The following is a 23578-nucleotide window of genomic DNA, read 5'->3' on the forward strand; positions in this document are numbered from 1 at the left end:
GCTTAACACCTGCCAGGTCTCCTCTGTGATTCCCTCAGCAGAGTTTCAATGACAACAGTCACCAAAATCACCGGACACTCCCTGCAGCCTTGCACACAGGCTGACCTTCTGCTCCAAAGAGCCGGGTGTCTAGAACAGGCATGGGCAAAACTGATCCTTGTCCGATTAAAATGTTCTTTCAGCTTGGAGAAAAACAGAGAGCACCGGGAACCCCGGTCTCAGTTCTGCGCTCACCTCTCCTTCTGTTACCCTGCAAGGACACGCTCCTTGTTTCCCTGAACATCTGGTGCTCTTTCTAATTCTACTACTAAGCATATTTGGAGGAGAGATAATCAATTGCACACATTTTTTTTTGTACTGATAAGGCAAAAACCTTTGGGACTAGATTTTGTTTCCCTTAAGAATTACCAATGATTCTATCATCATATTTCAGAGTGAAATGACTTCTGAACTCTATCACTTTCCTCCATAAACTTCACAACCACCACCCTATGTTCATCCCGCATAGCTGTTACATCCCTTCTTATTTGAAATACAATGTACCAGCTCCAAACTTCAGCTGAAACCACTATGTTACAATTAACCCTTTCAGGGAGAATGCAATAAAAACCAAGAATTTGAAAATTCAGTGCTCCTACAACATTGTTGCTTCTAGAGTCCTACACACACGTGCTTTGACTACTTTCAACTCTCTTAAAGACTCATCAGCCAACAGCTCTAAGAACGAAGGGAAGGGCCAACCTTTTGATCTTTGAAAAATCTCCAGAAAGATCTTTCAAAGGAGGACTTAAAATCCTGCCCTCCCCCCGGAGTCAGATACTCCTACCTTTGTAAGAGTTGCGGTTGATATCAAGGAGTGGCCCAAGGCTGCTTCTGCATCAGGGTAATCCACAGACATCTGACGTCCTGGAGACGTAGGAGCGACGTCCGCCAGTGCTGTGCCAGCACTGCGGGGAGCCCCTCCTCTCTCCTGGGCTTTATCCTCATGTGCTTCCTGATGGACGAATTCTGCTGGTGACCTGGAGGTCCTGCTAACCGACTGTGCTGTGCTAAGGACGGTCATCTTGGTCAGCAGCGCTTTGGGCAGACCATCCATAGAGTCCGTGTGAACCCCAGCGAAACAGTCTGGCAGCCTGATGTCTTCATCAGCGCCGGCGGTGTCCTGCAGGCCGTGTCGGGAGGGGTGATGCTGGGGGCTAGCCGTCACCGAGGGGGTTGTGGACAGGACAGACTCAGCCTGGCTGTCTTCATCATCATCTTCGTTGTCATTTTCATCTTCATCCGCACCGTCAGATTCCTCCACGTCGTATCCTGACCGGTCATAGCCGAATCTTTGCTTCTCACCTGCAAAAGGGAGAATTAGAAGGTAAGCCAATGAAGGTCCCAGCCTGACTGGGAAGGAGGTGCAAGGGAGTAATGACAAACGCCAAAAAAAAAAAAAAAAAAAGTCTCATGCATTTTTCACACCCCATTGCATAAAAGAGGGAAGATTTTCACTTTTGTTTTTATTTTCTAGGGTACATATGTCATTGCACAGCTACGCAATCTTTCATCCGCTTCTGTCTTGTTTTTAACCTTCTAGGTCGGGCCATTTTCTTTCCAGCCGCTTATAAGCGTTTGCTCAAAGCCACCCTTCACTCTTTTGCTCAGGGAGAAGCGAGCAGATTCCTGGTTCATTAAGTTCCCCGCGATGACATAGGAAGCTGGTCTGCCAACCTCAGCGGTGGGATATTCTCTAGCTGGTTCTGACTCATAAGTGGGTGTCCGTGTACCTACTATGAATCACTGCTGCAAAGGTTTTTGAAGGATGCAAACAGAAAGACTGGAGGCTGTTAGTCAGGAATCTGTCTCGTTAACAGGCAAAAGAGACCAAAATTAGACCTTACCAGATTTCTTCACTTTGCTAGTGTTTCAAAAGGTTTATTAACAAATCACCCAAGATGTCCTAGGAGGCACGAAGCGCCCTAATCCCATCAAAACTTACCTATGCATGCAACTTTGCTCCCATAGAGACGCCCTCCTGACTTCAAGTTTAAAACCAAACTGCTGTCTAGTGGTAAGTTCCTCTACAAAACACAGCTCTACTGCAGCTTTTCACCCTCTTTTACACTGTAACTTGGAAAGAAAGAATCATCTTTAGTAAAGAGACAGAAAATCCCATCTGCTGTATCTGATTCCAAGCCAGACTGTCTGGGATCATATTTTATAAAAGACAAAATGCTTTGAATGCACTAATATTTTATATCTGATTAAAGGTCTGTCTGCTGAGCTCCTCCCAAAAACTACCAGTGTAAAAATAATTTGGCTTTGCAAAGCAAACGATGGCTGGTTAGTTAAAATCTCAGAGATCCTGTTCTAAGGAAATCTACATGGCCACATCAAAATAAACAATTCTGAAAAAAAATCAGACCCTTAAAAGGATTTGAATGTACCATCAGTGCTTTAGGCTGCTACGTTACCAAAACCAAAATAAGCATCTTGAACTCCAAGTAAAATAAATGGGTTTAATTGAACTACCTCTCAATAAGTTACCCACCATTATAAGCCTTTATGGTTTCAAATGAGCAGCGCAATTAGGAATGAGTCTAATAGCTTTTCTGAAAAAAATCCCACTATAATGACTTCTCCCCTCTTTGCCTACACAGTAATTTGTGCATTAACTAAATATGGAAACTATAGATCTTCTGCATTTACTACAGCAGGCATGAAACCGAAATGTTATTGCAAATACCCTAAATCCTCCAGGTTATTGGAACGATGCTAACAAAAGTATTTTTCAGAATTTTAAATAGTCTTCATTTATAATTCTCATCTACAGACAAAGCTGTTCAAAAAAGAAAATCCATTTTAGTGGAAAAATTAATTCAATAAGGTCCATTCAAAAATATGGCAAGTAGGACTGTTAAAAATATTAGTAAAACCACCACATGGAGTTATTCAACATTATTTTTTTCTCCCTACTGCTATCATTTCACTTCTTCATATGAATTGTTTCTTCATCATTAATTTGCAAAGCAGATGAATCTGAAATGTTAGAGCCTCCACGTAGGTTATGTTTCGGAACGGAAGTAACTTCCCCCAGTGCCTCTGTAACAGACCTCGGACTTCTCCAGGCATCGCATCTGAAGGCTGACCCATGCATGTCCTGCAGCTCTTTAACTAATGCATGGGGCAGTGCAAAGTCTGGGGTTTCAGTCCGGTCTCCCTCTTAACTCTGGCCTATTTACCAGCATCCCATTAACTACTTTCGGGGAAATCCTACCATTTTTTTCTTTTTTCCTCCCTCTCTCCAGATGAATCACATTTTCTATGAAAGTTGATGTCAATCACGAATGACTGGCTGCTTCCATTGGCAAGAGAAACTACCTGCAGTGGTTAGACTGACATTTGTAAAGCAAGGAAAACACGTGCTCAAACAGTGCCCCGATTTATAATGAGGAAGCATCTTTTTTTCAAATCAACATTTAAGAACACTCCGGGAATTACTAGCAAATGCTGCTTCGGTAGAAATTTTCAGCGTACGTCTCAGCCTTCTAGAGTAACGAAAGGGAAAGGGGAACAGTGTGGGGGACACAGATTCCTCACAGGCAGGACTCCGTGGGATATCATTTCCCTCTATTGTTTCCCTGTTTACCTCCACCCTCTGTGCCTTTGCCAGCTTCTATTTAAGCGTGGTTACCTGGAGCCGGAGCCTGCAGTGTAGGCGAGGTGACAGCGATGAATGTGGTTCCCTTACTCCCACACCGCTTCGAAACATCAGATGGAAAAAAAACAACCACCATTCCTGACTTGCCTGCTCCAGCAACACACAACGGAATGCTCTGCTCTGGCTTTTTAACCCGTGTGCATGCTTGCTGAGGCAAGAGGTGCCCAAGCTTTCGCAATTGGCGATCCCCTTAAGCGCTGCTGTTAACCAGCGGAGCAGCGAGAGGACCCGATGATGGAGTTTTAAGTGGCAGGAGACCCAGGCGGGTTGTGGGTCTTCTCCGAACGAGGCATCGAGCTGAGGCTGTGACCGCACTTTGCGGTGAAAGGCTCTTTTCCAAGCACTCTCTCGTTAACCAAGCAGTACTGGCGCCGATCCATTTTGGTAATTGCACGCTGCCTACTAAAGTTCCCTTGCAGTTTTAATTGGGGAAAAATTAATTCTTCACTTCCTATCTTAAACGATGCACAATTATAACCATATGCTTATGTAGCTGATATATATAAATATATATATATAACTAGAACTGCCTCAATTTCCAAAGGGAACAAAACGACTTCTGTGTTTAACTTTGTATGAGGCTGTAAAGCAGTGTGGGGTATTTTAGAACTAAGGATGTGTCATAAATTTAAAGGCCACTAGCATATGGGGAAATGGCTTTTGCCATGAAAGTTCACAGTTTCTTTACAAAAACAAAAAAAAAAAAAGAAAACAGGAAAAAAGTTTCACACTGTCAAGTGAAGGCTGTTCTGCTTTATGAAAGCTGCTCCTCTTTCAAATTTGTAACTCTCACCAGTTTAACAGAAAGACTGCTCAAGACTGCCTCAGTTTTTTTGGTAAGGAGTTTTTGGAAGAGTAGGGAATGTCTCCATACTCCACCAACTGCTGCAATCTTTTCTTTTACATCCTTAGCAAGACTCTTCTTCCTGGACTTCACAGGAGAGAGCAGAACTTTTGGCTACAGACATGAACTCTGCAAAAATTAGCAACATCTGGAAATAAAGGTGTAATAGAAACATAGATCCAGCTTTTGACTGGGGATTTTGCTCGCTTGTCAGCTATAATTACATTTAATAAAATGGAGTTTTTAGTCTTATGTACTGAAGTAAGCATATGCAAATCATAGGCAAAAATCACCTTAATCCTTCATTTACTTTGTGGTCAGTCCTCAGTTAGTCAATCAGCTCTCTATTGTGTTTGCAGTGTTGATGAGCTTGTTGGCTAAGGCTCTTGATGAACTTGTTGGCTAAGGCTCTGTTATACTGACATTTCACCCCGAAGTAAGGGTCTTTGGCACAATAGCATTAGCTGGACTTAACAGCATCCTAATATGTCCATTAGTGAAGCGCCTAGGGCTGTAAGTCCACAAACTGCTTTTTCCAGCTGCGATGCCATGAATTAGGTAACTGAAATAGGTCTTTCTATGGACTATAAAGTTCTTTACATTAAAAGAGTTTTTCCTACAGGAATCCTTACCTCACGTGATTTTAACAATGGGTATCTAACTATCCTCATACTGCGAAGTACCAAGAGAAAGGTTCTTCAGAATCTCAATTTACAGCTTTTAATTGCATTATCATCACCAATTAGTCCATTGCATGACCTGATTTACCAAGCCCTGCTACAGACTCAGCAATTTCTGTACCACATCCAGTGATCAAGTTCAACAGCTTATAACTTAATGGTATGTGCTTATATCATAGGTCTATTTTCACATAAAAAAGAAAATGTTAAATTTTCATTCTTTCATTGGCAGAAAGACAAGAAAGACCTGAAAATATACATCCAGACTGCTGAAGTCTTACACATTTTTAAGCAAATAGACAGTTCCATAGATAACTATAGGTATCACTATTACCAATACTTATACAGATTAAAGACACAGCTTGCATCTGTTGGTCTGTTCAGTATTTATTCCCACTACATTTAAATTTGCTAAATTTATTGTCTTTTAGCACCTGAGTAATTCAAAGTCAAGTTTATCACCTCCACAAGAGATGAAAAAGCTTGTGGAAGGATCTTAGTTATGAATTAGTATCTAAGGAAAAGCATTTAATAATAAAACATCTGTTCTGTATTATTTATTCTCCATCAAACTAAAGAACAAAATATTTACTATGGCAATAAAGGCAGAAATATTTTTTAATACGTCATCAGATTATCATAAACTTGAAAATAAATCGTCCTCAATGCGCTCTCTGTTTTTCTAAAAAATTACAAACCTAGACTTGCCTTTTTTACCTGTTGTATTAGTCTTGCAATAGACCCTTCCATAACCACTGAAACAAAATTTTAAAAAGTAAGGGTAAACTTAGCACTGTGAAACCACACTGGCATCTACAACCCAAACTTGCTGTCTCCTTGTCTTGCTAAGTCATAGGCTTCACTTGGTTGAATTCAGTCTTGCTTCAGCTACTGTCCACTGCTCATCATCGTCAAACAGGACTCACAGTGACATCTACTGGGTTAAATTCAGACTGGTAACAGCCAGCGCTCCCCAGAAATGAGAAAAAAACCAACCTGTGGGCTTTTGACTTTCTCATTCCTAAGAGTATGGAAAGTGGCGCAATAAAACTAAAACTAACCAAGAGCGTAGGAGCAACCTCTGTTTCTTTAAAGAGATTATTTACACCTAAGCCTAACTGGGTAACCTGTACATTGCAAATCAACCCTAGCATTAGCTACTCTATTCCCAGGCTGTAGATGTAGGGCTCCAGCATGCTTAATGTACATCCAGTTGAAGATTAGATGACAATATTAAAAAAAAAGTTAAAAAAAAAAAACATTTTTTTTGCATAAGCTACACAGACCCAGTCTTCCATTCTATTTGCAAAAGGAGGATATTATTTGCAAGGATTTTAATTTATTTTCACTCCTTAAATATAGGTAAAGTGAAAACACAGACTGAGTCATGATTAAGCTAATGAAGAGCCATGGAAACTCATTTAAAATCTACTGTAAGTAATATGTAGCTAATTAACTTAGAGCCATTGTGTCTTTAGAAGGGTTTATTTAATACTGCAGAAAATGAAAGTGTTTTTATATATATACATATATACACACATATATATAAATACAGATCTGAAACTTATAATTAGGTCTTTTCATTGGTAAAGTAATGAATGTTTTGGGATAAAATTTGTAGAGACCATTTAACTAAGTTCTGCCCATCTACTGATTTCATTATTAAACAACTATCTCGTGTAAGTTTACTCAGACACACCACACCACTCATACTTTAGCTTACATATGAAATACTACAGATTTAAAGTTCCTAACTGTTTTAATTTGAAGACAAATTATTTTTGTTGTGAAGACTGCATAGCAAAAGGCTGGGTGAACATGGCCAAAGAGGATATCCCCCAGTTGCAGTCTGTCACGCTAAACAGTTCACCTCGTCTGACAATTTAATTCAGATATTAACATTCCTTACATTGTAACCCTGTATTTTGGTGACAAGAACATTCCACAGAGCAGAAGATGAAAGATAAATGGATGAGGGAATGGTTTTGAATGCAAAAAGCCAGGCCAGAAAGTATTTACTAATACCCGAATGATGACAAGTCCAAATAGAAAGAATGCTGTGTTAAAAGCTCTGATCACATACAATCTCAGTCAGCTAGAGAGCATCTCCTCCTTTTTCCCCAGACGCTACAGCACAACAGAATTTCAGCTTCTCACATTACTGAAAAAAACAGGCTGTGTGCGCGTCTGTGTGCGTTCCTGCGTTCAGGACTGCGCACAATGTTGCGCTCTCTATTCGATCTGCGTGCACCATTAATCGCACTGCTATCAGGTCAAAGCTGACTTCTCACGTGAACCCAAATAATGACATGTTCGAATAACGGTGATTGCCTATGCTTTAAAAAAACTACATAAAAGTAGAAGCAGCAAATTCCTTAGTAAATAAAAAGTCGGTGGCTTTGTTACATTTCTGGCTAATTCTCTAATTCAAAGTCTGGTGAAAGACATACAGCTTAGTTATTTTAAGCAAAGGTGCAGACAGCTTTACTGCCATAAGAATAATCTCCATGCCAAATGTTCAGATAACAAATTAAGAGACAGACAGACAGACATTCTCTGGGTCATGAAACAGGCCAATCTTACACGGCCTACAGGAAGAAGAAATTTGTTTTCCGAAGTCATAATTATTTCTTATCAGATTTTCTGCACCTTCCTCCACAACATCTCCCATTGCCTTCCAGCTGAGGGAAGACTGGGCAGACCACTCTCTCTGACACATCATTTTTAACAACCACGCAACTCCTGAAGTAAAAAAAAGTACGTGTTTAAAGACGTTGGTTTTTAAAGCACCAAAAGGATACGTGACACAAACCTGCCAGCCACACGCGTCAGAGAGATGGGGGGGTGAAAGGGCCAAAGACGTAACACCACGCGTGCAGCTCAATACCCAAAGCCTGCCACGTTTTCCTCTGCAGGTGACAGAGTGCTGGCAGGGCTGTCCCTAGAGCCCAGACCTGGCACGAGGGATGCTGGCCCAAACACGAGCTCTGCTCCACTGCTCCGGAGAAAGGGCATCCGAAGAGGTGGTTGAAGTCGCTTTGCTAACTGAGACTGACCAGACACCTCAAAAACATAAATACATTCAATCACATTCAAACGCAGCCAAAAAATTGGCATGTACTGTGTTTCTGAGGGGCAGCAGAACCACCTACACCCATGGCAGGGGGGTTGGAACTACGTTATCTTTAAGGTCCCTTCCAACCCAAACCGTTCTGTGATTCTATGATTTGAAAAAGCACATGTGCAAATACTTCACTATTTTCCCCCCCCGTCCTGACTCTTAAATGTGGTCCAACAGCAACATTCTGAATTACCAAGAGAAATACCTTCATGTGTGGTTAGGTGAGCCGAGAGGTGAAATCGCATTTTTCAAGTGTACAGCTCCTCATTGAATCTACACGGATAATTGTAAACGCCCTGTGCTACACAGCAGCTGGAGAGGCTGGACTGGTTTGTCTGCAGAAAACGTGCATTTATTATGTGCTGAATTACCCCGTTTCTTGGATGGGACCTTTTGTGCTGAGCTTTGTGCTGCACAGCTGGTTTTGCTACGGGTACCTGAGCCAGATTGTTTAGACAAGATAGGGATTTTATCACCAAGTTGATTTTTGTTTTGGGGTTCTTAGCTAAAGAAAGAAGTGTTACATGCTCTTTTTTTTTTTTAGAAAAAACCCCCAAAACCCAACAAAACCACCCACACCAAAAAAACAAACCCAAAAAAACCCCAAACCAAAAAAGCGCTGCAGTCTTAAAATTAAATTTCTGCAAGAATTTCATGGATTATGTGGTAAATCCTGTTCAATGTTTGTCTTGCTTTTTTTCCAAAATAGAATATTTGTTTTATTAAGCAATTTGTGTGGTGAAACAAAGAACACGGTCCAAGGAATATCTATTTATAATATGGTTGCACACACCTGTGCATGATATGTAAAAAGACAGAAGTCTCTCTCTCTCAATTAAATAGTCTTAGAGGCAAAGAAAAGCAATCTTTCAATAAATGTTTGAAATAGCTTTCTTCTACCCAGTGTTACTGATAATCCTGTTAACATTTGAAACATTTCCCATTACATTCAACCACAATGCAGTTTTATGCAATTGTGAGTATCGATTTATCAATCCATAAAATGCTTTCAGTTCCTGGTAATTGGAAATACCTCTTCAGCTGCAGTTTATAAAATAAGATGTCGAAAGCTACAGAACATTGCTTAAAAACGTTCTCACAGGTTTTGTGTCATGAGAAGGCTGAAAATGTTAATGAGAACTCCTCCTCTGTGAGAGAGGGACAGTAATTTGTACTGCTGCTTATCTTCTGCGTTATTTGGTGCCTCAAATTGCAAAGGGGGACATGTTTTTAGCTTACCATAAAGAAATATATTGAAGAATACCAAAAAAGGGAAAACGCAGGTTTCTTCGTACCTAGCGCACTACTGAATCATACCAGCTGAGTCATATTCCCAGCATTATTTAGAATTAGATTCAAGCTGATCCACTTATTCTGCTAGCGGCTGTCATATGGGAGTCAGGGCATCCATCTTTCTTGCCCTTTGCTGTTTAAATAAAGATCCCCACTGCTTTCTTTCCTCAAAACCTCATCCGCAATCTAATATACTGTTTCACTGACAGAAGGAAAATACAGCAAGGTAAGGCAACAGGACTCATCTCCCTCCTGAGAAAAGGAAGGAAGGAGGAAATGCCACCACTGCATTGAGACATGCCGAGATCTGAAACAGCGTCCTAATGTGCAATCCTGTTCTCCCATCCCACTCTGTCGGGTGCAGCTACGTCTCCCCCTTATCGTGCTGAGCAAAACCCGTGCGAACCTGGTTTGGTCCCCTTTGACCGTCCTCGATCTCGTCTCCTCTTTAGCGGAGCTACCTCAGGACGCGGAAAGAGCAGAATTCCCATTGTTAACAAATACATGCGTTTGGATAACACTCTCATCACTAATGGAGAAGTAGAGCAGGTCAAAACCAAAAAATGTTCATACTTTCTCAGTGATATCTAACTGTTGATTTATGCCCAATTATTCATGAAGGAGGACAGAACTCTGCACTGGAAGGTGATTAGCCCCCTTGCCAAGCACTCAGCCACACTTCTGTGATTCGGGCAGCATCCTAGTGATACAGTCTATATGAAATGTGCATCTCAAAACTTGGGCAATTTCATGCACAGCTGTTTTCAAAGAAACACTACATTTGACTACATTTTTTTCCTCAGCAAACAGATGTTTTTCTGGTATTTTTTCTTGTCATATTTATCTGTGAAGCTGATAAAGTTAGACTGTGTAACACTTGGTGAAAAACTTCAGCAGCAATTTATCTTTAGCATATGCTTGTAATTTCTTTTGGTGAAAGTTTTCCCAGTATTTCTTGCTCCCTTGGATTAGCTTTTAAGATTTTTATCTCTGTATCTTTTTTCTGTACAAGAATTTAAAAAGCTTTGTAAAAGAAAGGGTAAGAAACTGGGGTGACAAAATAAAACACAAAAATGCAGTAAAGAAAGAAGATTTTCATTTCCTTACCAAATTCTTCTTCTCCATCCTGGTCATCTATTAAGCCTACTGAGACTCCCAAATCCATGCATTTCTTGCTATGTGCCTTTGACTTCATATGTTTTGTTAAATTTCCTTAAGAAAAAAGAAAAAAAAAATTAACTGTTCTGTGACTATACAAATATACATTCAGCATGGCTATATCTTATTCAGTTACATTTATAACCACCTGTATATTTTGATTTAACACCTGATAGAACTTTGCCCCTCAGTGCAAGCAGCCAAGGGCTGTGGCAGATTCACCATCCTGGATGCTACTAGCTCTCTGGCTACATTTCATGCAGTTCTTTATTGAGATAAAATGGAATAGGATGTAAACCCTAGATGATGATGTATTCTGCACTGGTGTAAAAGATCTCTCATTTGTTCATGGCAAACTGTAAGAAAGGTTGATTCAGTCTTCAAAGTCATGTTGACAGAAAACTACCTTGTGAAACTAAAGTTTTTATCTTGCAGCTCTTTTAGTATTTGATGGATTCTGTTTTTAGTATAATCATTTTCACTGCCGACCTAAATAAACAGATTCATTTTATTAAAAAATCAGACCATGAACATAGTCGATCTGAACCTCAAAAGTGAATGTGCAATTGCTGAGAGACCCCACACCTGTTCTCCCCTTCTCCTTTGGAAAGAAAAGATGGCAAATACAAAGGAAAGGTTAAGGGCAGATCAGAGATCTGTAAATGATTATATTTGTGAAAAGTATATTAGCACAAATAACTGCTCACTTTATATTTAAACTTCCTATTGTCTCTCAAAATACTGTTTCTTTGAGGTTATTTCAGTGGGAGCAATTGCAGTGGGTGAAATGGTGACTCTTCCATGGTTACGGAATACTTAATTCCTGCCTGAAATGAAGGTAATAATTCACCCCAAATTTTGAAATAATGGTTATGAAGCCATATGACTACAATGACTCACAAACAGCAAATTCCCCAGCTTTACATACTGGGTGAAGTTACTGGCTACACTGTCCTTTCACGAAGGGCGCTTTACCAAACTCCAAGCACCGAACTACGTGGCGGACTCTGCCAGCAGTAATGGCAACGGCCAGGCACAACAGCTGCAGAGGAGGAAGCGAATACAAGTATCTGCTACAACTAAAACTGGGGAAGAATTTCAAATTGGCAGAACTCAATGACTTGAACTTGGCCAGCATGCCTACTCCGCAAAAACCATAATCAGGATTTATTGGGTTCACGCTCCGGCATTTCATCTTCAAGGCAATGTGATGACCCAGTATGCCAGGATGCAGCAATAGGTTTTGACACCTGTGAAGGCTATCCATGAAACACCTGAAGACTATCCATCCCACTTTCTGCAGCATTGGGTTATTTCTTGGAAGTTTTCCATGCAACTGGCAAGTAGTCTCAAACCCACTAAAAATACAAATATTTCTGAGGTCACAGCTGGGGGGATTATTGCTAAATGATGTTCAAAGCCAAGAAAAATTTTACTGCTTAGAATTTTTTTGCTGAAAGTATTTTGGCTGTGAACTTCTCCTGTCTGTTTCACTTATTTTGAGTCCTGGATCTATCACTGTTTAATATACTGCCTGCTTAAGGCAGGATGCATTTAAGTATCTGGTGTAAACAGAATTAAATGTAGGGTTCCACCTTTGGGTCCCAGAAGGTCAGGTGGAAAGTGAACGTTGTTATTCATGGGTATAAAAAACATTTTAAGATAGTAATTTAATAAATTTCCTTTGCGGATCAATCAGTTGAGCGCCAACAGGAGTACAATATATGTCAGTGTCATACTTGCAAAAGATCACCACTAGGGACTTAAAAGTTCTGTGTTTCCATCCCTACCTAGGGTAAGTAGCTAACCAGCTCACTTGTCTTCACCTAACTTTCACCATACTCTCATACAATTTCCCTCTTCCACTCCAATTTCTCACCTACCGTTCCACGTTCATCCATATAAAAATGTGATTATTTTAATAAACACACAGAAGACAAAGAGGGAAATCGGAAACTACTTGCAGCATTAGACGGTAAAACTCCAGAGAGGCAACTTCTTTAGCTTATGAATAGCCAAACTACCCTTTACAGTAGAAAGATAAATGTCAACTGAAAAGTGCCCCCACCTTTAGTTTTGAAGGAGAAGTTGCAGTAGTTGCAATGGTAAGGACGGACATCAGTGTGTGTGCGAATATGCTTCTTCAGCATGCTGGGTTTCTTGCAACGTATTCCACATTCTTCACAGATATACTTCCCCCTCCCTCTCCCCCGAACATACACATAGTCTTCGTTTGACTTGTACCTAGTAACAGTACCAAAAGAGTGAGGCAATTAGTTGAAATAGGTAAATTATTCTAGTTAAAAACCATGATCTACCAGAATTTGAAAAATTATATAATAGATGAAAATGAATGACTGACAAAATCATGCTCTTTTTCTGCTCAACTTCTACATTTATTTGTTCAACTCATATCTAGATTTTTTTTCACTAGGTAATCATGGGTTTTGTTTAGGATTAATGGCATATCTTTTTTAATAAAAGTGCTATTTGATACTAAGAATTTCAAGATTTCAGATTTCCTCTTTGCAACATGTCAGTTCTTGAAAGTGGGTTTGGGCACCACAAGGAAGCTTTAAAAAAGCATCTTTGAGGCTCTGCGTTGGATGCAGAAAAGGAACAACATCAGTTACGACAGTGGGAAAGCCTTTATAATTCCCTGTCAATGTGGTCTGGACTCAGCCTACTGGGACTGCCTCTAGACAGAAAAAGGAGTTCAGGTTCAATTACATCCTTCATATCTCTGCTCAAGGGCACCGAAGGCTGTGCTTAGCTTTTGTGACCTGCACCCTGCAACGTTTGGATCCGAGCAGAGGCAAGTAGCAATGGTGTATCTGGGCAGCTGGTAATGGCTTAACTGCTGGCCTAGACTGGATTCAACCCAGGAACCAATAAACAGAAAGCCCTAGAGCCTGCCACCCATTACGAGAATAATAAAATATGCACCATTTGTGCTCAAAAGTTTTAAAGTGTCACTGGCACTTTTCTACTAAGCAAATCTGGTTTTATAAGATGTTGTACATGGCACAACACTGGCTAAAGCAACTGTTATTCATATCAGGCAACCAATTCCAAGTATTATAGCGAATGGACGAGGAGTCTCAGTAAATATGTCCACGGCACTTTTCAAACCAGGAGTTCTCCAGCCTGTGTATACCACAGCAAACTGCCAGGCGGAGACTGTGCTGCAGCCAGCTGCTCAGCCCCTGGACTATATCCTCTCTGGATACAGTTATACAACCTTATTGCAGAATAGGTATTATTTATCATGGAAGAGAAATACAGGAAAAGAATTTACATCTATGGCTGTATCTAGCTGCCCTTACTGCTGATTAATGTTCGTTCTTTGGAAAAAAAAATGAATCGCACTGCCTACTGTTCTTTATTTCATTACTCCCCCTCGTAACTCTCATGGCTCCATGCTTCTGATGACTTTCCATTTTTCTTGGAAACATAAACCAACATCCACAGACCACAGCATGGGAACCGTTGTTTAAAATAAATCAAGCAGGAAGCAACATCTCTGCAAAGTCTAGAATCACAGAAAAAATATCTTCCCAATGATATCTGATCTACAGAGTACAATACTTGCCCTCCATCAAATATTTTAACTCTTCTTGGTTCTGTTTTGATAAAGGAATTTTCTTTATCGTGCTCAGTGCTTGATTCAGAGTTTTCCTTATTGCTGAATTCAGTTGCAGTCATTTTTTTTCTATTTAATGCTCGCTGAAAGAAAATGAGATATGCATGTCATTAAAATTAGTATCTTTCATATGCCATTCAAACCTGTAAGTTAAAATGAATAAAAGCATCAGAAAAAGCCGCAATTATAATAACTGATTTTGTAAAGACCGTTAAGATATGTGAAACAAAAAATATCTTTTGCTAAACTGCTTCTCTACTATGCACCGACTGTTCGTAGACTGGCAAATCGAGATGGAGATTATGGCACTGAGGGAAACCAGGAGTGCTTTGAATCTACAGCAGGAAATGCCTCTTCCTTCTTCAGGGAAGGTGAAGGTGCCACTTAGCTCACAGGTCGCCTTCTACAGAGACAAGATGTGTACAGGGAAACCCAACTGCTTCCCGAATGGCTACAGCTCCGCCCCTCTGCCCTTCCACGCAACATCTGGACCATACAGATGGGGCTCTGCAGCTGCATGATACAGTGCCCGCCCTCCCCAGTTTGACACAAGGGGGGAGACTTTAGTGCACAGCCAGTTATCCGTGCTCTTCCCCCACTGCTCAAGTCCCGATGTTTCAGTAGCATGTCCCCAGCTCCAGCTGCCTGGTGTCTCCCATAGCAGGCAAGGGGAAGGAAGGCTTCCCTGGCTGCTCTCCATCTCAGGGCTCCAGGTCTTGGGTCTCACCCGCCCCCCCACAAACCAGCAGCAAGCCACGGCTGGCAGAAGCTGCTTTTCTGCGGCACAGCAAAGAGGAACAGGGTGGGAAGGAGGGAGAGATACAAACAGGTAACATTTCTGATTGCTCATATTCTTCAAAAAAAATACCTGTTTCTGTGTGGGAATTGACTGTTCCCAATTTGGTGAGGTTATTAACGGGGGCTCCGGAACCCTTCCAGAGCAGGACTCCATACTTAATTCCCACTGCCAGACTAAATTACAAGAAAAAGCATACCAGTTGTCTAGCAGAGCAAAAATACATTTCTCCATTTCCCCTGATTATTAATTAAGGTACTTTTTTTTTTCTTTAAAGGCGGATGAGATCCCCCAACATTTGCCAATTAAAATCTACTCCTTCCAAGTCTAGAATATTTATAAAATGGGCAACAATGAAGGAATGATCCAATTAGCCAGCAATTGTTACTGCTGTATTTATAAACTGTTCTACCCACGTAGCTGGCACACTTACCACATTTGCTCATATTGATAAGTGAATAAAATGATGAGAGGAAAAAAAAAAGCCTGGCCTTATGTTTTCTACTCATTATAAAATTTAATGCCGTAAGCCTGCAGATTCTTGGCAAGAGGGATGACTTCACTGTCTGACTTTAAATGACTGATGAATTACAACGGTCGTTACATATATTGAAGGGTGACATCATTCTGGCACCCTGTCCTTGCCCATAGTCCTCCATGTGGCTGATGAAGAATTAAGGAAGATCAACAGGAAAGCACCTTCCTACTCAACTCAAAGCCCTAGGAATCCACACAGGCGCAAGCACTACTCCAACCTGTCCGCTTCTGTGCAGCCCTCCAATTGATTTGGGCTGGATTTTCAAATATCTGAGTAGTTCTACCAAAGCATACATGACAGCTCTGCCTGTGTGTAGGAAGAAAGAAATTTCACCCTGCATGTTTTAACAGCATTCACACAAGGTGAAAGGAGATGATGTTCTGGATGAGAAATATCAGAAGCGGAGCCCACTCTACTAACTGCAACTCAACCATGCTGCAGTTCCTATGCGCTACCTGGCATGTGAATTGCTTTTGTTTCCACTGCAAACAAAGAGTAACACGGTGGCATTTTTAATTTAACAAGGAAAAGAGTAGTGGAAAATACAGAATATATGCAATAAGTCAAATACCACATAAATTATGCCCAGCAGCTGGAACAACGCAATCCTTAAAGTGCCTCATCTCTCAATCCTAAATACTAAGTATTCTTTCCAAATTTGACTTTCAAGATTGAAAAGGCAAAGGAAAAAGAAAGATTCCAGAAGTATTTGGCCCATGTTGTTATCCAAACCATGGTGAAATAGCGTTATAATATACTGTATATTCACAAAAGCACCTAGAGTGCAAAACCAAGACCAAATACCTCTGGATTCTACACCGCTCCCCCTCCCCTGCCTTTTTTAACATAAATGTTTATGTACAGAGATAAGACAGTCGTAACACAGGTCGTCAAATTACTATCTACCCCCACTGATGTACTTTAACTTACTGGTTATATGCTATTTTAGCAGTTGTTTCAGTGTCTTAAATGTGCAAAATGCTGTGATCACAGAGATGCTCTAATGGAAACACGAAGTTCCTGCCACAGAAGAAATCTACAGAAATGCCCACTAATAATGGAAAAAAGCAGCCTTTTTAGTTTTTATGAAAAATTCCGAAGTGATGCTGAAGACAACTTGGGTCCTCTGTAAATCTTTCAGAGCAGCCAGTCTCTAAGGAGCACAGGTTTCTTGTGTGGAAATCCTTTAACATACTTCACCTAAAATAAACCCCCCCCAAAACCTGCCTTCTGTTTCCAACACAGTGTTCTCTCTCTTCTCCCATAGAGACAAGGAGCATGATTCATTCCTGCACTCCAGTTTAACTCCACTGTCTTCAATTACTGGTATAAATCTGGAAAAAAACCCTGCTCTTAGAGCTGCCCAGAGACCAGAGTTCAATAGATACTTCTGGTACTTTACAACATCCCTTGGAAAAAAAAAAAAAGTGCTCGCAGCCTGAATCATCAAAGTTATAAATTCAGATTAGAATATTCATTAAACATTTTTCCCATTGGCACATAGCCACTTGAGGAAAATGTTTTTAATATCTGTCAACTTTTACTAGTTTACACATAAAAATCTTCTGCATTTAACTACTACAGTGGTGAGCTGGACTCTTGCGGCACATCATCCAAGAAAGGAAAGCTTCCAGTCAGGAGAAACTTTCCACTCTTCAGCCTATTCTTGCCCAAAAATGTTCCCCCTGGAATACTGCACACATTACTGAATTGCTTCGGAGCAGGGAGGCAAGATTAGTGCTGGGGTGTGTGGGCTTGAGAAAGGGCTCCTGATACCACACCCATAATTTCAGGTGAGGAAAACCGGCATAAAAATACTAATAAATAGAACAATAAAATGAGTAGGGAGATAAACCAAGCCTTTTTCTGTGCAGGTGAGCCTCCCGTTACATTTTAACGGGCTGAACTGATTCCAGGAGCTTCTTTCACAATAACATTTTGTGGTTTGTTTTCGGAATCACTGGAACGTGAAGGGAAGGCAGCTTCACCTATTGCCTCTGAGCAGCCAATTGTGAAGGGCAAACAAAGTCCCGGGGTTCCTTACTGTTTGCATTTTGTTCACGTCTCTTCATTTCCCATGGCATCTATTGTCGAAAGAATTGCCCTTTTTGTGACAGTGATTAGCAGCGGTTATGCAGCAGCATGAGATATCTGTAAACACGACCTGGTTCTGGGGGCAGACCCAGGAGCCGTTCGGCAAGTCGCTTCATCCTGGGGACAAGTTCAGCGGTTGAAGCCCCACGAGGGCAACAGCCAAATCACTCTGGAGAGGCCTGTGACTCTGTGAGAGAGGAAGTGAGGCACAGCAGTGCTGCGCTTTTATTATCACTTATAAGTTGGATTATAGCAGCACCTAAAACTCTCCATCAGGTCAGGGTTAAAACGTGCAATCCGCTGGAGCAAACCTTAGAGACTTGCAACCTAAATGGTGTCCCCTGAGGGAACTCAGGATACCGCCAAGCTTTTTAAGCAGGAAATAAACCACTTTTTAAAAAATACATAGTTATTTGCTAATATTTGCTAATCTGTTTGATGGCTTTGTTTTTGGTGGGGATTTTTTGGTGTGTTTTTGTTTGTTTGTTTGTTTTTTAATATGGAACATTAATTTCCAAAAGGACCTCCAACCTTTTCCATCCGCAGTCTGAACCAGAAAAAACAGTAGAATTACTGGGCCTGAACTGAATGAGGAATTTCAGTTTTTGCTTTCTTTAACTATGGCTTCTGTGAGGAAGTTTCCAAGTTGGCATCGGCTGTCCCATTACTGGGTCTAACTGGAGACTGGTAATACAGAGCTATATTGTAACAGCATCAGCATCATCCTGGGAAGCGGCTGAAATCCCGCTGCCTGAGGCATTAAAAGGGAAAGCAGCCAAACTGGAGTTCTTAAGTCATAGTACCTGCCAGGTCTTTGAAATTTTTAATTTCTGCCACCCGATACCTTACTCAACCCAGAAAGCCAACCGTATCCTGGGCTGTATCAGAAGTGTGGCCAGCAGGTCAAGGGGGGGGATTCTCCCCCTCTACTCTGCTCTAGTGATACCCCACCTGGAGTGCTGCATCCAGCTGTGGAACCCACAACATCAGAAGGATATAGACCAGTTGGAGCGAGTCCAGAGGAGGCCACGAAGATGCTCAGAGGGTTGGAGCCCTTCTCCTGTGATGAAAGGCTGCAAGAATGGGGCTTGTTCAGCCTGGAGAAGAGCAGGCTCCGGGGAGACCTTATCGCACCTTCCAGTACCTGAAGGGGCTACAAGGAAGCTGGGAGGGGACTTTTTACAAGGGCCTGTAGGGACAGGACAAGAGGTAATGGGTTTAAACTGAAAGCGGGGAGGTTTAGATTAGATATCAGAAAGAAGTTCTTCCTGGAGAAGGTGGTGAGGCACTGGAACAGGTTGCCCAGAGAAGCTGTGGATACCCCATCCCTGGAAGAGTTCAAGGCCAGCTGGATGAGGCTTTGCGCAACCTGGTCTAGTGGAAGGGGTCCCTGCCCACGGCAGGGGGGTTGGAACTAGATGATCTTTAAGGTCCCTTCCAACCCAAACCATTCTGTGATTCTATGATTACTCCTACAAACTGAGATGCCACTTAAACTTTCATCGGTGCTTTCTCGCTGCACTTTCTTCCTTCCATCATGGCTCTGAGTAAGCCCCAAGCAGAGCTTAAGAACTCTGCAGTTTCACCACGCTCTTGCATTTCATTCAAAACGTCAGCAAGAAAGACTGAAGAAAGGGTGGTTCTTTTGTGGCAGAAGCACTGTAAATGTACCTGACAGCTGCCTATTACAGCATTTAAGTGCTCCTGGAGCGTTTAAAAGGGCGCTGTCAAAATATTTTTCAAAATATTAATATCCATTATTTACATTCTAAACAGAATTTGTTTGTAGACGGAATTTGTTATTCAAGAGGCACGCAGTAGCTTTGTTATCAGAGAACTACTTCTGATAGGCTGCTCTTTAAAAGCAATGACGAGTCAAAGACACAACTGATGTGAGACTTGCCTTAGAACTGCTCAACTACTAAATCTTCAAAACTTTTTTTTTTTTTAAATTCAGCACTATTTAAGCACGACATATCATCAAGCGTATGAGGGAGCAAGCTGAAAACGGTTAATACGAGTTTGAACGAAGGCGACACACTAACAGGGAAGCAACGATTCAACTGAGTTAACAGCGCGCACAGGCTGCTGGCTTTGCGTTGATTTTCTGCACGAAGCATTACAGATAAGGTTTTGACCTCCAATATAAACACTGGCAAAGTCTCCCACTGATTTCGGGAGGACCAGGTTTAAATCTTAATGCTGGCGTAAGGGATTTCAACCTATCTTCTCGACTCCCCCTGTAATTCTGAAACCATTTCTTCCTCTTACACGGTTTCTCATCCTATTGCTCTCTTCCCTACTGACGACTGTATCTTAGCAAAGCACCCAGCAAACACACAAACACCCCAGGGTGACCTCTGACAGCCACAGCCTCTGCCACTCAAAATCCACAGAAATATGTGCCCTTTCCCAAGGCTGTGGTATGTCTTGACTGCTGGCCTTAGAAATCCCGACTCCCAGCCTGATGCCCAGAAAAGTTTTGTTGATGGCAGAACACAGGAGTAGGACAAATTATGATTGCTTTTACCTCCCTCAAAAAAAGGTTTCCATGTCTCAAAGGACTGTGGAGGGAGGGAGGTCCGGGGCTAGCACCCCATTTTTGCCAGCTCTGAAGAGCAGTTCAGCGTCGCAGTCATGGCGTACACAGCACAGAGGAAAAAGGAGCATGAAACGGTGCTGTACACCAAGGCTCTCTTCAGAAAGCTTTACGTCTTCGCTGGATGGGGCAGTAAAAGCAAGCACAGGGATCCACTAAACAGGCACAGCCACCTCTTGCCATACCACAGGGCAGAGTCACCTTTACCCATTCACAGAGGTGGTTCAGTTACTAAGGCACGCCACATCCAGTGCAAACGAGCACAGCTTTGGTCCTGTACGTAACAAAACCGTCCAGTGGGCAAAATGCTGATCGTGTGTGCAGCCCTGAGACAGCGAAGGAAATAACAACCGACTGCTTTGCTCTCCCACATCCGACTTCGGCATGATACCGCATTTTATGTGGGTCACAAACACTGCCCGCAGTACCTTCCGCTGTGCAAGATTTAACGTCATCTTTGGAGCCACATCGATCCAAGAAGGTGTCAGGTTTTTTTTATGGCAGCCATAATTTTGTTTCAAATTTCACTATTTTTGTCATTATTTCACACCACCGATTAACCTAGGTGGGAGAAAGGGAAACGGTACCAGTACCCTGCTCCTCTCACAGTTAGATGATGAGTGATGGTGAAAAATATTTTCATGGTGTATCCATGGACACCTGTTCAGGCTGAGCACTCTGATAACAGAAAATAACAGCTGACTTTTAAGGCAAAATACGTAATTATGTTCTTAAATTAACCCGTTTTAAGTTAAAAGGGTTTAACAAATATTTGTCTCAGAACTGCTTTTGTTCTACCTATTGCATTTAAGAAATAGCCAGATGCCTTCCTGCCACAATAAACGCTTCGCATACAGATTTAAATCCAGGAACTAATTTCCATGAAAAGCGATAAATCCTTATGAACAGGTTTCTTAATGGAATTACTTAAGATCTTTTTAGCAGTTTGATCCAGCGTAACTAAAATAAATAAGCACATATATTCTACATGTCAGGCATATTACATTTCCTAAAATATGAACGAGCATGATTTCCAAAGCAAATCCTCAGGACACGATCAGTATACATCAGGTATAGCATTAGTACCTTGGTTAAGCTGTTCTTCCACTTGCTTGAATACACCAACACATCGCATCTGGGATGAGTTGTTCTTGCTTGAGTGTACAGCGGTTTTTCAACCTTTTGCTTTGAATTGAGGAGGGAGAGAGCCACCTTTGTTGATAAACCAAGTGGATTGGGATTGTTGGGACTAATGGTCCAGGTAGAATAGGCTGAGATTTTCTGATCGTTTTGCAGCAGATGCAACGGTTTTCTCTTCAGAAGGTAGCACCAGGTAAAACTCGTTGAGGTCTTGAGGCTGGGAAATGACAGCCTCTGCATTTCTCCTGCGTTCATCGCAGCCAAGGTAGTTACAGGCTTCGCCTGGCCCTGGCTGCTGATTTGCTTGCTCTCGTTACTGTTAGTTGGGGACCTTCTTTCTTGACTGCTACTCACAGCCTTGAGAAGAGAACCCTGATTATTCGCTGGAGACAATTCAGATGGTTTTCTAACCACGAGCACTGGCAATGCCGAAGACTTAAGGTCTTCAGATTCTGGTGACTCCTTTAGTGTTTCTGAAACCTCCGTGTCCGATGAGTGATGGTCAGCCAACAGCAGGTCTGAAGTACCGGCTTTGCTGCTTTTTTCATGCTGTGCAACCCCATCAGGATCCAAAAGGTGATTTTCAAGAGGCTCTGTGGTGCAAACCTGTCTTACCAAAACTGGTTTCTTCTGCTTACTAGTAGGGTCACTAGACCTAACATTCAGGGAATGCAGTGGTCTAGCATCTGTCACACAAGCAGCTCCACTCTCATCTTTAACACGTTTTTGCTGTTTTTCCATGGCAATGTCTAAACTGTTGGCTGGGGAAAGCATTCGTTTACTTGAAGCTGTAGCTTCTTGTTGAGGGAACAGTCCGCTAACTGGCACTTTCTGAATAGTATTCAAAGAGCTTGACAAAGGTGAATTTCTGGTTCCAATTTCTGGTAGCGAATTTTCAAATTCGAATGAATTTGGCAAAGTCCTCTGATGATCTTTGTGAGATTTTGGCAGCTGAGTTTTGCCTTCAAGCGTTGGCACTGTTGTAACATTTGTTTTGCAAACAGATTGATTTACCTGATCTTGGGTCACTAAAATGTGAGGAACGGGTGTAACAGTTGCAAAGCCATAGGACGGCATACTGTTGTGAATACGGACAGGAACCACAAAAGGAGGAATCTGATGTAGTTGACTGGTGCAGTTATTGGGGACAATTTGCTTTAGGGGAGGCACAGAGTACGGATTAGACATGTCAGTCAGTTTAGTCTGCAGTTCAAAGGAGGACGCGCTCTGGTCCACCCCAACTTGACTGGGAGCTGTCTGAGTTGATAAGGTATTTTTTAGCAATTTAGAAGAGTATGGCTGACCTATATGTAATGTTTTAACTTGAAGTTGATACTTTGGAGCAAAACAATCCTTTTTTTCATCGGGATGACAAGAAAGCATGTATGTGCTCGCTTGTTCCCCTTGGGCTGATGTTTTAGTAGATGCCTGGGAAGGCTGATGGTTCGAGGCTGGTTGTCCCTGATTATTCAACATGTGATCTACAGGCTGCTGAATCGAAGACAGGCTAGCAGGGTTACAATTCTGAATCGCTGAGTGAGGCCTGGAGTGAGTCTGTGAATGCTGAACACTTGAAGGAAACTCTACCGAAGATTTGCCGGAGGTCTGCAGCCTGTGCAATGGCACTGCGGGAACATCCATAGAATGAGCTGTCTGAAATGAAGAAGTTGTTTTAACTTGAGGCTGATGACTTTCTGGAGCAATATTTAAAGATATCTGTCTTACGAATGGTCCTCTCCTCCTTTCTAGCAGAGGCACATGTCCAGTAACTCCATTTGCAGATGATGCTTTCGGAGCGGCTATCTCTACAAGCGAGGCAGGTTTTGATGGAGACACGTTTCCACAGTCAAAAGACTTACTCCTGTAGTCCACAACTTCCATTGATGGCTGCGTGCAGCTGATCTGTTCTGAAGCGGCACGTCTCATTTCCCGGTAATGAGGACCAGGCACAGCCAGTGCATGCGAG

General features: G+C 41.8%; 1 protein-coding gene across 1 annotated transcript in view; it reads right to left on the reverse strand.

Moving 5' to 3' along the window:
• The window catches only part of HIVEP1 (human immunodeficiency virus type I enhancer binding protein 1), a gene marked incomplete at its 5' end in the record, with an annotated part of 30947 nt that overhangs the window by 3430 nt on the left and 3939 nt on the right, over nt 1–23578 (reverse strand). The window contains 5 exon segments of the mRNA XM_010153591.1: nt 827–1344; nt 10752–10856; nt 12871–13046; nt 14395–14528; nt 21559–23578. The exon segment at nt 21559–23578 is cut by the window's right edge and continues 625 nt beyond it. Coding sequence (XP_010151893.1) covers nt 827–1344; nt 10752–10856; nt 12871–13046; nt 14395–14528; nt 21559–23578 — 2953 coding nt within the window.

The sequence above is a fragment of the Eurypyga helias genome, unplaced genomic scaffold (genome assembly GCF_000690775.1).
Source record: "Eurypyga helias isolate BGI_N326 unplaced genomic scaffold, ASM69077v1 scaffold17556, whole genome shotgun sequence".
In the NCBI taxonomy this organism is placed as follows: Eukaryota; Metazoa; Chordata; class Aves; order Eurypygiformes; family Eurypygidae; genus Eurypyga; species Eurypyga helias.